The sequence below is a fragment of the Anopheles ziemanni genome, chromosome 2 (genome assembly GCF_943734765.1).
Source record: "Anopheles ziemanni chromosome 2, idAnoZiCoDA_A2_x.2, whole genome shotgun sequence".
NCBI classification, from domain to species: Eukaryota; Metazoa; Arthropoda; class Insecta; order Diptera; family Culicidae; genus Anopheles; species Anopheles ziemanni.
Genome location: NC_080705.1, coordinates 84220556 through 84235336, shown reverse-complemented (window position 1 = coordinate 84235336; position 14781 = coordinate 84220556). Strand labels below are relative to the sequence as shown.

The following is a 14781-nucleotide window of genomic DNA, read 5'->3' as shown; positions in this document are numbered from 1 at the left end:
TTCGCAATATGGCAAAAAGAGCAGAAAACTATTTCAGAAATGTTAAAATAGAACCATATAAAACATTACACGCATGTCATGAATGAATGCACGTATGTGGCCTTTACGTTTAGCTAACATGAGCTAGTCAAAAAGTTGGGAAATCATTTGGTCAATATTTTATCATTAGTTATTATAAAAAATAATGCAAACATTTTTATTTTGATTAAAATGTGGTTTTTAAAACGAAAAATGAAAGAATTACAAAAGAGAAAACTCACAATGTATAGTTTTGATCTTTTCAAGACATTTTAAATTTGTTAGCAGGTGCATGGCTCAACCCCACCGTGGGTATCATTAACCTGGAAGATGGCTCGTTTTCGGTACACTTTCGCACCACCCAGCATAGCCAGCCGTTCGCATGCCATCAATCACCGCTCTTGCAGTAAAGTTTTGTAATTTCTCGCCTCCAGAACACATCATGCTAATGAATTCCCGAAAGTTAACCGGCATAAGTAATAAATACCACCGCGGCGGTGAAGCAAGTGAAAAACAGACCCCTCCCCCCCATCCAAATGAGCTTACAATTTGAAAAATGAACAACTGGAAAAACTTCCCACTTGCAGTGAATTCACGCCACCATGTGATGACAGTTGGGAATCGGTTTCCTCCTCGGCCGTCGCCAAGTTCATCAACCACCCTTACGACGACATCATCCCCGAGATGAAGGGGGTAGTTAAAATCGGGCAACATTTCTCGTTATTTACTTTCCACTCTGCACTGATGGAAATTTCCATTCTGGTATGATAACCTGGGTAGGAAACCGTGAGGAGGGACGCGGAAGAAAAAGCTCGAAGCACGGGAAAAACTTATCCCAGGCCCCCCCACAAACTGTCCCTATCCGAGACGGTCGGCGCCCCGGTCGGTTACAAAGAGGTGAAACTTGGCAAACTTGCCTCGTTCGCACAACAAATATGAAGTGCCATCAATCTAACTACCCCGGCCGGTGCGCACACTTATGCCGAGAGCATAATGGATGGTGGTGGGCAACAAGGAAAGAAAGGAGCGAAAAAAAAACGGCTCCAAATTATCGCCCCCGGCAGGCGTTTTGGGTTTTTCCCCCGGGGGGAAGGCCATTCGACGGATCCAAATACCGGAAAGGATAGCGGCGAGGGAAGAAATCTCTCAAAGAGCTATTAATTTCAGGTTCAGACACACTCTCTTCTATTTGAGCAAAGCGCACATACACACACACACATACTTAGCAAACCCGTTTTTGATGCTTTTTGTTAGTCAAAGGTTTATGGAATACAATTCCCGGTTGGGGGAGGAATGTAGCAACATAACACAAAAATAAAAAATAAAATAAAACAAAAATAGCCCCATGGGATTGAGGTAGCATTCAAGTGGATGAAGAGCGGGGAGTATGTCCTTTTTTTTGCTCGTCCTAAAGAGTCACTGGATTATAAATGGACTGTCGAAAAATTCACCCGAGGCAAGCACCCGTTTCGCTGACAATTTTTATTTCTACCCAATTTCCCGCACCGGATGTGTTTAAGTGGTTCTTCGCGTCCCATGCTATCTCCAGCTGCGGAGGGTTTCCCGGGCGAGTTTCCGTGCTTCGTAAATTGTAAACCCCGGACAATGTCGCAGGCAAATCGGAGGCAGAGTGCATCGTGATTACAGTTTACTTACTTATGCTCCACGCGGTGCTTCCCGCTTGGATTGCGAGTGAAACTCATTGATTCTTATCAAGCCGAAAGTGGAAAGAAACGAGCGAAACCAGACTGCTTGCCCGGTTTCCCACGGGCATCCTAGAGAACGCCAACGCCGGAGGGGCCCAGGCTGTAACGTGGTGAATCCCTCCCATCGTGATTTGGGCGCTACGATAAGCTGTCCGAGCGCAGCTCCTTTGGAAGGCAACCCCCGGACTCGAAGGCACTCCCCGGAGCTTAGCGGAGCGAGACCGTAATTTTGCCACGGATTTCCCGTACCGGAACGTGACCGGACTGGACAAGGCTGCCGCGTCAGTGCTGGGAGGGGTAAGCTGCGCTATTTTGAGCAGAGTGTGTAAGCTCCGGTAGGTTTACCATCGGCGCTTCGGTGCCGGCTCTTCTTAATGAGAATTGCAGACGCACTGCCACGATTGTCTGCAGAGTCGTATGGGCGAGGGCGAGTCCAGACAATCGTAGAAGTCGCAGTAGAACAAAAAAAGAAAAAAAAAACAATCGGTTGATGATCGAGAATCAGCTCAGCTAGGGCTTGAACTCTCGAAACGATCCGGTATCATGTAGGTTGGGATTTATAGAAAGGGATTTCCAATGGGCTTCGATTGTGCTCGATGGATTCCAGACGTCACTACATCGGGGAGTTTTTGTTCACTCCCAGGGGTTGCTTGCGGAAAACTTTTGATCTGTCATGGAGTTAGTGTGATCTCTTTTTGCCTGTAAACAGTGATCAGCTATTGTACATTGATTGGACAAAAAGACACTGGATCGCAAATCCAGTATTGATAATTTCAATAAATGGTGTTGCGTAGAATACGCTATTATTTTAGAAATTTTAATGAAACGGTATTTTTGTATCAAGCGACATTAAAATTCTAAAAATTGGCAATCTGACGTTGTGGTTAAATTTTTTGTCAGTTTATGTTGACATTTGACTAAATATATGAGAGAATATTTCAACCACACAGCATTTTGGTAGTTCATTTTTACTTTTATAACACACTAGCTTGGGGCGATGCTCGGTGAAGAAAGGATTGAGAAAAGACGATATTTTTTAATTTAATAGTGGAGAGATGTGTTAATTTAATTTAATTTAATTTAATTTAACGGCTTATTTAAAATGTTTCGGTTTTCCCGTGTTGTACAACCTTTGTTGTAACTATGGATCGTAACTATTAGCATCGACGGTTCAGTACAGGCTGGCCCCGCTTTTCGTCAGCCCCGGTTTTCGTCGTTTGACAAATCGTTCGAAGCTGGTTTATAGTAGCGTGCTATGTTCTTTACTCATATGATTCAATGCATTTTGTATGACAGAAGATCCGAACATGGACTCATAAACGAGTGGTACAGGTTTTCTGCTTCAGACTGCTTTGCACAATTAAAAATATCTTTCAATTGAAGCACTGAATGTATTATTGTAAACCTACACGGCATGGAAACCCAAAAAGTAAAACGGAATATAAAACGGTTGATGGCCATTGATTTGATGATTAAACACACAAACTTTGTTATAGTTTCAAGAACACCTTTATATCAATCACTGAAAATTCATACGAAAAGAATGTACTCAACCAACGTTTGTTTTGTGTAAGTCAAGTCTTGAGTAGGTATTATAAACGTAAGAAATTTGGTCCGTTATCCCCGGTTTTCGTCGCTGTCAAAGTCTCGTTTGGTGACGAAAACCGGGGCCAGCCTGTATTGGTCGAATTTTTAGTGTACATAAAACTCCATACATAAAAAAGCTAAAATATTAATACATGACCAAATCTAAAATGCAATAAATTTTCTCGGCGTTTATGGAGTGCTCCTGAATGATTATTTATTGGATGTAATAAAATAAAAAAAGACCTATTTTTCAAGCATTACATATTCTACAACACGTAATAGATTACGTCATTTTGTCCACCAACTTGTCGTGGTCTACCCTAAAGTGCATCAAACCGTATTGGCGTAGGTCCCACCATATGACGACATCATGGGTGAAGATTCTTTTCATCTCCGTTTTTCTGCTTCGATATTGAACAGAATAAAAAAGCACACACTCACAGGACACGACAACTCACCTCCCATGTTGTTTAAAAATCAACGGAAACTCCATCATTCACAGCTAAATCAACATCCGCGTGACAATTTCAAGTTCCGGTTGATGAAAATTAACTACCCGCTTTCTTCATCCACCCTCCCGCTCGGCACCCTCCGCTACAATCGGTCTGTAGAACACATTTTTCAGCAGCTCGACACCATTTCAAACGCAAACCATTTAATTTCCTGTACCGATGAGTGTTTTCCTCCCGTGCACCTCGGTTTTCCCATTCCCGAAGCTCCATATTGTCGTTCCTTCACCGCATCGAATGTGTGATAAATAGGAGAAAAATGTAAATACCCACTCGTCCCCGATTCTAGCAATGGTTCCCCCGTGGAGTTCGGTGTCAGTCGGTTGACATTTTGTCACGGTTGTCATGTCGTACGCGTTGCCCAACAGAATACTACCGACCGACCGTGGGGATGCTAGCTGCTCTGCTATTTGCGATATGTACGTATGTTACGAGACGGTTCATTTGATTCTTCGGGAGCAGAAGATCCTCCCAGCGATCTGAGCCCGCCCGGGACGATTTCTTCTTCGTATTGGCTCGGCCAAATCCCTGCCATCGTTGGGTTGGAGGGCAAATGTTATGTAATTGAAATCAACAAGCTTCCAACAAGCTTCCCAGCATGCTTTCCACAAGGCCCTGGCGTTGCCTTCTTTGACAGCCATGGGTCCGGGAGCCCTTTCAAGAGACGGGGTCGCCTTCGATAGGCAACGGGACGACATCGGAAGGAAAACACACTTCGCACGATGTTCGCATGATGTTGCATGTCTTGAAGCACTTATTTTGCCAACCGAGCCGACCAGTTTTTGCTGCGTTCGTGGAAAAAAATTAGATGGAAACGGAAAATCAAGATGACGAATCATGTACTTGTGGGAAACGGATAAAGTAAAACGAAAAAAAAAAAATAAAAGAGCAACAATCGACAACCCTGTGCAATGATGGCGCAAGGGAAATGATGAACAGAAATCGAGAGAGAGAGAAAGTAGTGTGGTTGGATGGATAGCTATGAGATGTACGGATAGAATGGTCAAACGGTAAGAAAAACAACCAAACATGCGAAGCAAAAGCAAAGAAACGAAACCGAGGCAAACAAACACCGCAAACGAACACCCGCCGCTTGTTATGAAGCTTGCATTTGTTTTTCCCCCTTTTTTATGAAATTGCTTGCAAAATGTTTCTGTATTTGGTTGTTTTCCTGTTGTTCATTTTTGCAACACAGGACAACAGCAATGGTGGACTGATTTATCGAATTAATCTTAGCCCTTGGTGGACCCAAAAAAATATAACGAGGAAGCACTTTTTTCATAACCTCGACATTTTTCCGCACAATGCAAACGTTTACGTAAGAGGCTTATTATTTATCTGGTTGGTGAGCTCTCATAAACTTGGCGAAAATAATATTAGTTTTTTGCATTCGGATCAAAGCAATTGAGAGGACATTGGATTGATTGAGATCAGGGGTTGGCAATTTTTTCATTATTTCTAGTATTGGATTGAATGGAAATGGCCGCTTAAAGAATTTTGCAATTCTCAAGCATGTCAAAAATTGTTGGGATTTGTTAATGGAAATACTTTGCAAACATACAAGCACTTTGTTGTTTTGTGTTTTTGCTGCTAAGGAGCTTATTTTGGACTCGACTTGATCGTGCATGAATTTTTTCTTTGTCTGATACCCAGTTATGCTATTAATGTTGTATCGTTTTTTTCGCAAACACACCACAAATACATCAAATTCCTCCATTTCTTAAAGCTTCAAGATGACATTTCCAGAATCGTAAAATATGCATCATCCGGGCAACTCAACAGTGCTTATCGAAATGCCTACTCATATGCATTACGGAAATGTGATGTAATTCACTGCAAGCTACTGGCAATGACTTGTTTTCAAGTGCCGCAACCGATGTTCCGTGAAGAATATATGACCCATTCAAAGCAAACATACTTCACCCCCACTTGTGGCGCCGAACGGAACGGGAGCACGCGCTGCCGAAGGCATGCTTCGGCACAGAACAGAGCATGACAAAAGAATGTGAAATATCTGCTCTACCTGTGAGTCGACCCCGTACGATCACGTGCTCCCCTTTTTCACTCATCTAAAGGGGCAATAAAGAGCATATAAAATTGGCCATTACAGTATTACGTTACATGCAGCACATCGGTTACGCAACCATAGCAGCGATGCAATGGTAGCAATGCTCGAGTAGTAGCGTGAAATACCGTAAAATGAGATGAAATACAACAAATTGCCCTCCGAACTGTTGAGCTTTGCCTGTTTTCTGGCGAGGAAGATGTATGCTAGGTTGACGGGGAGATATTCTTCTAATCTTATGTATTTTGTTTAATGAAAATATCATATTTTCATGCCTGCATGTGTGACGTACGAAGGGGAGGTTAAGAATGCTTCGTAAATCGGTCAAATGTGGTGTTAAAGTCAACAGCTTACTTTGCGAACAAGTTGGTAAGCTCATATATTAATCATTCTGTATATTTCTGGTAAGATTCTCAACTATCCCAACTAAATCTAGTATAGAAAATATCCATGCAAAGTCGTTTATTTCATTCACTTTATTAAATGATATGAAAAGTGTGTTTAACATCCAAAATGCGTGATACTTCTTGTAACCCACATAACTCATTTAGAAACATTTCAAAATATAATTAAAACACACTTCTAATAAGTATTTTATTTTATCCTTCGTGATTGACGTTGTTTAAAAAGTAGGAATAAATTCTAAAAATGATCTATTCCAAAACTAATATGAACTTTTTTTTCGATGAATGTGACTTGTGGTACTACTTTACTTCAATGAAGTCAAAGTCATACCACTTTTTTAGAATTGTCATGTTACTGTTTCGAAAATACACAAATCGTGCTTTCTTTCAAATCATTTGTAAAGAACTATCGGGATTGAAGAATTTAACTATGAGAAACAGACTTGTAACATTATTTCGCATGTTTCATTCTTTAAGATATCCAAGACTCTATACCATGGGCCCGTACAGAAAGCATTTTTGAACTGTTCTAACATGTACGTTTTAGTTTACTAACATAAACTATCACTTCTTTTGGTACAACACTTTTTTTATATACATGCTGGGTCGTTCACTTCCTAATAAAAACACCCAAACCCCATTAAACTAGAGGCATAATTAAACGAACGTGCTGTCCCATTCTTTTCAATGGATGTTGTTTGGCTTGCTAATAGGTTGCTAGCATAATTAGACTCGTTTTTAACTATGGTCAACGCAAACGTGTTTTGGAAATCTCCACAACCACCGACATTTAAATACTTTCATTTTGTTTACATCTCCTACCAAACGCCCACTCATCTCGACGTGTTTCGGTGGCTTTGAGAAAAACCAAAAACCAGTTATTTACGACCGCTGTTCATTTCAAATAAGCACACTATTATAACGGAGCGGCTAAACGTCGCTCAACCAAATGAAATGGCTCGCTAGGGATGGGGAACGGTTGGCCAGCCTCCGTAGTAGTAGTAGCAGTAGTAGAGCTCGGTGCGACGAACCCGCTGTAATTAGGGTCGGAGTAATTGCAGTCGGGTCGGGAGGCCCACCATGGGTTGGGGGGGGGAGGCCATTTTCCCACCGTTTAATCGCCCGAGCCCGCCGAGTAGCCGTGTTTGTTTGTACACTCGCTGGCCCCACTCGGCTGCCCTTTTATGCCGTGCACAAAATGCCCTGCCCTGCGATCCTGTGTACTTACCGACCACTTTCAGCTCCAAAAATATTGACGTTGGCGGGTGTGTTGACACCTGACACTCGTACAATCCGGCGTCCCGGTCCTGGACGAACTTTATCTGCAGCGTCCAGTCCTGTAAGCGCACCAGCCCGGTCCAGCGCGGTGCCACGGGGAGTAGGTTGTGGGAGGGGGGCGGACGTGAGGGCGAGAAAGAAAACACACGTTAGAGGACAGAAATCACATCATTCGAGGCAGCAATGGTGGCACTTAGGAGGGAAGCAAAGAAACGAAAAAAAAGGAACCCGAATCCTCGGTGACGATTGCCGAGTGACAATAAAAGAAACGGCTTCCGGTGATGGCAACAGGAGGATGGAATGGAAAATAAACACGCCAAACGCAAGGGCGTTCCGTGCGGGCGGAAACAATAAACAGAAACGGGACAACGGTGCAATCGGTAGACCTCTGAATTTTGCAGGTGGGTTGCACTAAATCTTTCATCGCTGCTGTACGTCGTCAAGCCAACGGTGAGCAGATGGTAGTCCTTTCGCCGGATCCAAGACACCTATGTTGGTTGCGAGTATTTTTCCGTGCGTGTGCGTAGGAGAGAGAAAGATAGAGAGAGAGAGAGAGTGAGACAGGAAGAAAGAAAACCAAGAAAAGAAACAACATTGAGATTATTATGCAAGACTTTTTCCGCCTGCTCCGACGGAGTTGTTTCTCGGAACATCTCCGGGAACACGATGCAAACATGCAGTGACTTTTGTTTTTCCGGTGCGACGTCAATGCTTTTACGACGGTTTTGACTAACTTAGGGTTACCGTGGTTTGCATACATAATTCCGAGCCCGTACACTTTTCACCAACAGTTTCGCCGGACCGGTTGGTAACAAAATAAGCTGGTTGGAGTTTGGCATTTTTCGGCGACATTTCTAGCAGACACCCAATGCCTTAGCTTTGATTTGCTTCTTCCAAAATAAGTTATTTTATTTACCCAGACGAAAGTTATTCAAAACATGACAAATAGAAATATAGTCGTGCTTCGGAATGTTCATGACTACAAGAGTTGGAATGACTTGCTTACGGGGAATAGGATAATTTTGTATTGCCGGATAGGGTTGTTGGGGTTTAGCAGAACAATTTGGAAATGGAATTAAAATTTCAGATTCTTTGAAGTAAAAATAAAATAATTTTAAGCAGGAGACATCATCATTTCATCATTTTAAATGGACTTTGAATGTTGCCTTCAATTGAAGTCGTTTGAAACGAATTTCAAATTACTAATCAGAAATACGTTACAACATTACGTCGATTGTCCTTTACATTTAACTACTATAAAGACACCTGAAATGTAGTTCCTTTGTACTTACACCATTGGAAGTTATAACTTTCACTAGAATTACATCCCTAATGACCTTTACAATGTTTTTCCCACTAAATCATTAAATAGGCGTTTGCTATAGCTACAAGTACCTGTTCTAATGAAACCTATTGTACTCGAAATAAAATCCACCAAATGAACGTTGCTGCATTTAAAATGTGTTTTGCAACTCCAATGAATGTTAGCGGCTGAAACTGCCCACCGACAAAGCATTGGAAGGCATAGTGCGACCGCTTAGTATTCCCGTTTACTGGCGAAAACAATAGATCACCCACACGAGTGCGAATGCAAGTGGACAGTAGGACGGTTATGTAGAGTGCGTCTGCCAGCGGGTCCTTGCCAAAACTCTCCGCCTCTGTTCAGTTCATTTGTTCGTTGTCGCACTTCGGATGGGAACGGGAAATTCTGGAAACAGGAATTCGGACCCTTGTTCAACCGGTCGTAGTCGCAGGCGCAGCTTTCCCGCAGCACGAACAGACAATCGAGAGCACGGTTGAGAAAAAGTTTTGCAATTACACTCACCGCCAACGGAGTGGAGTGTTTGATGAATGCTTGAATAGAGATTTAAGCGGAACCGAACAGCGTCAACATTTTATCGTGCCAGTCTGTGCATTCAGCAGCAGTACCAGTTGTGTCCGTGCGTGTGTGTTGTTTTTTTATTTTTCGTCCCTCGATTGTGTGCTTGCGGACTTTGACGTCCGGCGTTAACTCTTGCGCTTCTTCAGCTCCTGTCAATCGGCAGGAATGGCGAAACCGGCGTTCGTCGGTAGATCTGCAAACTGTCCCTCAAATGCTCGTAAATCGCAACCGGTTGGGTGGATTCCTTCCCTTCCTGACCCTGTCTCGATGAACCATCGCCAGTGCGCACCGCGTTTGACGAAAGATGGTCCGCTGTGGGACTGCGAGTTTGCGTGACGCCGGACGCTTTCGACCGATGGCACGACGATCGTCATCGATGCCTCCTCGATGGGACTTCCGGTCCGACGTCGGGTGACAGTTTGAGAATGTTATTTATTCATCCCTTTTATCGTCTGGCAAGCACTGGCAGAACCCCCCGATCGCTAGAGCAGACGACGATTTTTCCGGCGAAACATGGCGAGCACGCGACTTTCCTCGCGTTCTGCATTATTCTGTTTGAAGGAACACAATGAAATGTAGCTTTTCCATTAGCCGTCGGTTCGGGACACGGTTCCTATCGACAAGGAAAATTCACTTTTATGAAAGTGCCATCGTTTCCGGCCGCCAGAGGCTATGAGAGCGATTCGAACAATTCGCTCAATATTGGTCTCTTTATTGGAAAACGTTGATGAATAGGATATGAAGGAGATTGTTCCCGTTCGGTTTGGATTTACACAAACCTTGTGGTTGTAAAAACTTGCCGGAAGGTTTGATTTTAGTTCTCTTTTTAATCCAAAGTAAGTATCCAAAAGAGTTGTTTTAGTTGGGAACAATATTGACAACTAACTTAATTACATATTTAGGAATATCACAGTTTTGATGTCACTTTTACTATGATATTAAAACATTGCAATATTGGAATGGGTTTCAAGATTATATGATTGGTTGTATTTTAATCAAACTCACAGTGAATCAGAAAAATAAGTTGTTCAGCTTCCTCGCCGCACTTTAAACTGGTAGCTCGTTTCAATGTATCATGGAACGTGACCCATTTGCATGTTTTAAGTGCAACACGTCTGTAAGGAACAAGGTGAAACCGAGCCCTCTTTTTACACCTTTTATGACACTAAATTATCCCGAACCGTTCTATCGGCCAAGGGCAGGCTAAAGCGAGCTCCCGATGGTCCGGGACTGAGAGCTAAGTAAACGCTAGGATAACAGGCTATTAACATAATAAATAGAAGCACAGTACAGAAATATCCATCAATCTATCAGGATTTGCCCGGTGTGATCCGACGCTCATTTTACCGTCGCCGATGGGAACATTCGTTTACGCTGCCGGTTGCTTTACCCCCGGGTCAAGGAAAAAAAGCAATTTAAGGACTAGAAAAAAAATCTCAATTTTATTTTTTAAACACACTCGTACGATGTGCTTTTTTTATAAATTTTCTTCCCTACCCCGTCCAGCGAAGATTGGCGCGGTTTCGTTCGAACACCGGCACCGGTTCACTACCGGAAGTGCTGGTTTATTACGCGCGTCCAGGACCGCCGGAACATTAGCATTCCGGTCACGAACGCAGGCATCCGGACTCCGCAGACTCATCGTTTTATCTAGCGGCTGTCCATCCGGTGGCGAACCTGCTGCCGATCACTTTTATCAGTAGTAATGAACCGTTTTCGAACGTTCGCAATCGCAGACATCGATGGTTCTTCGTAATATTTTATCCCCCAGTCGTATCGTATGCTTTCTTCACTCGTTTTGAGCGCGGGCCTTTTAAACCCTGAGTTCAAGATGGCCGAATGGGAGCACGAATAATATACGCTGAGGTGGCTTTTTCCCTTTTCGAACGATTTCTGATCAGCGATGATGGTATCAGTATTTTCGTTGGTACTGGGTTTATAGAGAATGGAATAATTTAATCATTTACAATTGATTTCAAAGCCTCATTCGAAAATCACTACGCATTTTGCATTTCTACTAGAATGTGTACTAGATTACAAAATTCACAATAAATTGGTTTATTTATCTAATACAAGGATCTAGCTTTGATATAGTAGTTAAAAACCGATATTTATTTGCAAAATAATTTATCGGAATTGGATGTTGATGTAAAATATTTTCTAATTTTTCGTGAAATAACTTTCAAAATCACAATGAAATTTTAACTCGATTGTAAACAAAAAAAACCAGTACATATCAAAACTTTTTTTGTATCTGATGCTGTTTAGGCATAAGCCTAGGCGTTTCAATCCAGAAATAGATGTAATTCTACTGCTCAAAAAAAATGTTCTGTAAATGCTTTATTGACCTATTGAAATAAATGAGACCAAGTCAAGCATTTCTTTTTCTTCAGTACCGAACAAAAATTCTCGCATTTTCCATCGCATTGCTCATGAGGAACTCTTTTCGCATTGTTTGAATATCAACCCGCTTCCTGATTGAGAGGGCTTTGTGGCGCAAGAGGGCTTCGTATGTCGGTTGAAAAATAAATTGCAAGAAACCCTTCATACCACGGTGCCATTTGCAAGCCATTCAGAAGAAATCTGCTGCCGAGAAGTGGATTACCATTAAACTCGTTAAGTCATTCCAAACGCACCAATTTCCCTTCGCCCTGCCCGTTGCGCACAAACTTACCACGCCCTCGCCGATGTGATGGATCCGGCAGGGAACGTGCGCCGTGCTGCCGATCTGTGACGTCACCTCGGTGTAGTTCTCCGTCCCGAACTGCATCGGCATCTTGTAGTACTTCAGCAGCTCCTCGCTGTCGCTGCCGTGATCGAAGTAGTTGAACGCGTCGGACGCGGCCCCATTTTCGCCACTGTCGGACGCCTTTTCGCTCCCCCCGTGCTGTTGCTTGTCGAGTGCGTTCGCCCCTTCGCCCCCCTTCGCTGACTTGTCCGGGGTGTGCGGGGAGAGGAGGAAAAAGGCTGTCCTGAGTAGCATATCGCTGCGGTCCATTAGTGACGCCATTCCTGAGGGAGAAATAGAGTAAACGAAAGGGCTTGAGAGAGCGAGTTGAAGCGTTGTACTTTGTCGTGTTACAACTATGGAAGCACTTCAGGCCAATCCTAGGAACATGTGTCAAGAGTGTGTTTATTTCCGTAAACCAAACATAAAGTGCGCAGTGATTTATTGATTCAACATCAAACCCTGGATGAGTAAATGGTTCTTTGATCATTAGTTCAAATATTCTTTACATCAAAGGTAGGTTTATTTTCGCTCTTCCATGTTTTTAATAGAGAGATTAAGTCTGAAGTAAATATCATACGAGCAACCTGGATCTATTATATTTGATTTCAGGTCGATCAAACTCCATTCATTAAAGAATCAGAGATCAGGATCGAATGGAAAGGATAAGAAAACCTTCATTTTTATCATGAATGTTTTTAATAGTATTTAATATAGGAAAGACTTTTCTATCTCTATCGTTTAGTTATTTGTTGGTTTTGTAATATTGAAACACAAAAAAGCGACTGTTAATTAGTTCCTCTCCGAGACTCGTTGCGATCGGACGCACTTTTACCAAAACAGAGTGTTAAAAAAAAAGTGCAAAAGCAAGCCACATCATGGCTGCTTCGAGAAGCACCCTGCGGGTGGATTTCTCGAAGCTCCCCAAAAGGCCGTCCTTGATGGAGGCCACAACCCTCGCCATGACCAAGCTGGGTCTAAGCAGCTCTTCAATCGTTTCAATCCGGACGAAGCCGGCATCCCACTTCCTTCACATCCGAGTGAAGGACCAGAGCCTTGCTCTAAGAACCGTCGAGGAGAACGACGGCAAGCATTCTCTCGAATGCGACGGGAAGAAATTCCCGATTCCGATCGCAATGGTCGACAATTCCGTGGTCATCAAAATCCACGACCTGTCCGAGGACATCACGGACAGATGCATTACGGATTTCTTTGCTCGCTACGGAGAAGTCCGGTCAATCCGAGCCGGAGTATGGGCGAAGCCATACCCGTGTGCCGGAATCCCTGACGGATACCGCTACGTCACAGCGGTCTTGTCTAAGCCGGTGCCGTCATACGTCTCGATTGGAGGGGAAGAGACGCTGGTAACATACCGGGGACAGCAGCAAACGTGTCGAACATGCCGTCTTGCTGCACACCATGGGATGACCTGCACCCAAGGCAGGAAACTGGTGGCTCAGAAGACGAGCGTCAACGAGAGGCTGTCGTATGCCTCAGCGGTGCAGAATGGCACCGAAAACCATGCTCCAGCAACAGTCCCCCTGGCGAGCACACAAACCGTCCGTGCACCGACCGATCCGGTGAGCACACCGACCGTTCCGGCAAGCACAATGCTCATCCCATCGAGCACACCGATCATCCCGGCGCCCGCATCGACCGTCCCGGAGAGCGCACCGGCCGTCCGCGCACCGACAGTCCCGACGAGCACATCGACCGTCGCGGCGAGCACATCGACCGTCGCGGCGAGCGCACCGGCCGGTGCTTCGAGCCTGACAATAGGCGCACCAGCAACGATCATCCCGATGCAGGCCACTAGTGTTGCGGCTAGTACACGGACCGTCCCGGCAGTAGCATCATTCATCCGGGCAAGTGCGTTGACCGTACCGGCAGCTACGACCAGCACCAAGATGGACAACGCCGGACTTCAGGTGGACGCCGATGCCTCATCGACGTTCAAAGCCCCTCGTGTCCCTTCACCTTCCGCTACACCTTCATCCCTTTCCTGGCAAACAGTGGCAGGTAAGAGAAAGACGGACGAACAGACGGACAGCGACGTGTCGTGCAAGTCTGGGGAGGAACCGATCAAGCGTAAGCCAGGTCGTCCTCCCAAAAAGACCAATGCCACGGCAGCGAAACCGACTGGGGTAATGGAAGTGGACGCACAGTAGTTTGGTGGAAATGGATGAGTTGATGACATCAGTGACGATCGCATCGATAAACATCAATGCGATATCCAATTCCACCAAACTAGATGCACTACGAACTTTCATACGCACTCTTGACACAGACATAATCTTCCTACAAGAAGTTTCTGTCAAAGACTTAGTGCTCCCTGGGTACAATGTTGTAACAAACATTGACCACACAAGGAGAGGTACAGCGATCGCCTTGCGGGTGAACCTAAAATTTTCTCACGTCGAGCGTAGCTTGGACTCACGACTAATCTGCGTCCGGCTTGAGAATTCTTCCACGCTATGCAACATTTACGCTCCTTCGGGAAGTCAAAACAGAGCTGAGCGGGAACTCTTTTTCAACCGCTCGTTGGCGTACTACCTGCGGAATGCACCGGGACCGGTCATCCTTGCAGGGGATTTCAACTGCGTG

The 14781-nt window shown here is 44.3% G+C and overlaps 1 protein-coding gene across 1 annotated transcript in view; it reads right to left on the bottom strand.

The window, feature by feature from the left end:
• Positions 1-14781, bottom strand: part of LOC131294570 (uncharacterized) — a 43468-nt gene that overhangs the window by 15829 nt on the left and 12858 nt on the right. The window contains exons 2-4 of the mRNA XM_058322615.1: positions 12124-12461; positions 7954-8055; positions 7518-7626 (exon numbers count right to left, since the gene is read on the bottom strand). Of these exons, the coding sequence (XP_058178598.1) occupies positions 7518-7626; positions 7954-8055; positions 12124-12461 (549 nt within the window). The remainder of the gene's footprint in view (positions 1-7517; positions 7627-7953; positions 8056-12123; positions 12462-14781) is intronic.